The sequence below is a fragment of the Echinops telfairi genome, unplaced genomic scaffold (assembly GCF_000313985.2).
Source record: "Echinops telfairi isolate 266 unplaced genomic scaffold, ASM31398v2 ScPeMD7_2;HRSCAF=8, whole genome shotgun sequence".
Lineage (NCBI taxonomy): Eukaryota > Metazoa > Chordata > Mammalia > Afrosoricida > Tenrecidae > Echinops > Echinops telfairi.
The window spans coordinates 61,843,161-61,845,019 of record NW_022103898.1 but is presented as its reverse complement, the minus strand read 5'-3'; the positions used below and the strand labels follow the sequence as shown (position 1 = coordinate 61,845,019).

The following is a 1,859-nucleotide window of genomic DNA, read 5'->3' as shown; positions in this document are numbered from 1 at the left end:
GGATGTATCCAGTGTGTATTGCCATATCTTAATTGGTATTCATCAATTCCTAGAGTTTTGTTTTTGGAGACCGCCTCCAGTGCAGCTTGGACTTCTTCCTTTGGTGCAATTTGTTTTTGATCATATGCTACCCCTGGGCCTGGTTGAAAGTTGACTAGTTCTTTTTGTTACAGTGACTCTGTGTATTCCTTTCATCGTCTGTTGATGCTTCCTGCATTAGTCAATATTTTTCCATGGAATATTTCAATATTACAGCTGGAGGCTTGGCTTTTTTCGTGAGTTATATCAGCTGAGTGTGTTCTTCCTTTTTGGTTTTCCAACTCTAGGTTTTTACACATTACATGATAATGTTTCACTTTGTTTTCTTGAGCTGCCTCTGATGTTTTCTGTTCAGCTCTTTGACTTCATCCTTTCTTCCATTTCCTTTAACTTCCCTGTGAATAAGAGCAAGGTTCAGATTTTCTTCTGACCTTTACTTTGATCTTTTCTTTCTTCTTAATGACCTTTTTCCTTCTTAGTGTATGATGTTCTTGAAACCATCCCACAGCTCAACAGTTCTTCTATCATTTGTGTTCCGTTCTTCAGATGGTCTCAAAATTCAAATGTGATATACTCAAGGTCATATTTTGGCTCTCGTGGACTTGTTTTCATTTTCTTCAACTTGAACTTAAATAGGAACAACTCATGGTTTGTCCAGCAGTCAGACCCTGGTCTTGGTTTGGCTGTTGATAGTGAGTTTCTCCATTGTCTCTTCTGAATGATGTAATCAACTTGATTTCTGTGTATTCCATCTGGAGAGGTCCACATATATAGTTTATATCATTGAAAATACTACCTAGTAGGTATTAAAGATAACTTTTGCAAATAATGTGTGACATGATGTAGTAGTAGTAAATGGAAGAGAAAAAGGAAAGAACGAGATAAGATGAAAAATAGAGGGAGGCAGAGAAAAGAGAGAGAGAAAAAGGGGATTGGGACGGATAAGAAAGATCAAGGAAGTGAGGAGGTGCCATTGGTAAGATGTGTAAGTGCAGGAGGTGACTGACTTCACACCACGTCAAGGGGCAAGATTTGTTTCAAATATAGGAATATTTAGGAAACATCATGAGTTGATGTTATGGAAGGATATAGAAAGGAGGGACACATTTTCTAAATGTTTTATGGCACAAGCTTATAAACGAAGGCATACAAAGCCTGTGGCCTTGCATCTGAATCAGAAAAGCCATCAGGGAGCAAGGACTTCTTTGAAAGCAAGATTCTATGGTTTGTTAAAAAGCAAGTTGACAGCACAACATGCCTCATTATTTTCAGTACAGTCTTTCCACTGGTTCACAAAGCCTTGCCCTCCCTCCTTTTGTGTCTGGCAGGGCATCCTCATCCCCATTCCCATCCCTTGAATAAAACATCCCTTTAGAAGAATCACAAACAATACCCAACCACCTGTACCACCTCTTACCTGTGGATCCATTGGTATAAATTGTAGACGAACGTTTATTTCCAGAAACAGCTAAGATGGCAATACTGTACTTATTACCAGCAGTGAGGTTAGGAAAAGTGTACGCAGTCTGTGAAGTATTGCCTTGAACTTGCGCCCTCTGGATCTCTTGGTTCTTGTCATTGAACAACTGCACCTCATACCAGGTGACTGTCCCGGGAGAAGGAGCCCACCAAACCTGCAAACTGGCTGGAGTGCTCTGCTTTTTCTTGACTTCAAACCTCACGGGCGGTAGAGGATCTGCAAGGCGAATGCCAAGAAAGGGAACAGGGCATGAAGACTTTGTCAAATGGATGTTTTCCTTGCTGCCATCAGATTCGGTTTCTTTAAAATGTTAAGTAGAGTGCTCAAGTTACAAGGAACC

At 40.3% G+C, this 1,859-nt stretch overlaps 1 protein-coding gene across 2 annotated transcripts in view; it reads right to left on the bottom strand.

Annotated features, from left to right (window-relative positions):
- PTPRB (protein tyrosine phosphatase receptor type B) overlaps window positions 1-1,859 on the bottom strand; it is a 124,929-nt gene that overhangs the window by 69,520 nt on the left and 53,550 nt on the right. For both annotated transcript variants that reach the window (XM_045291892.1, XM_045291897.1), the window contains one exon: window positions 1,457-1,735. In XM_045291892.1, coding sequence (XP_045147827.1) covers window positions 1,457-1,735 — 279 coding nt within the window. The remainder of the gene's footprint in view (window positions 1-1,456; window positions 1,736-1,859) is intronic.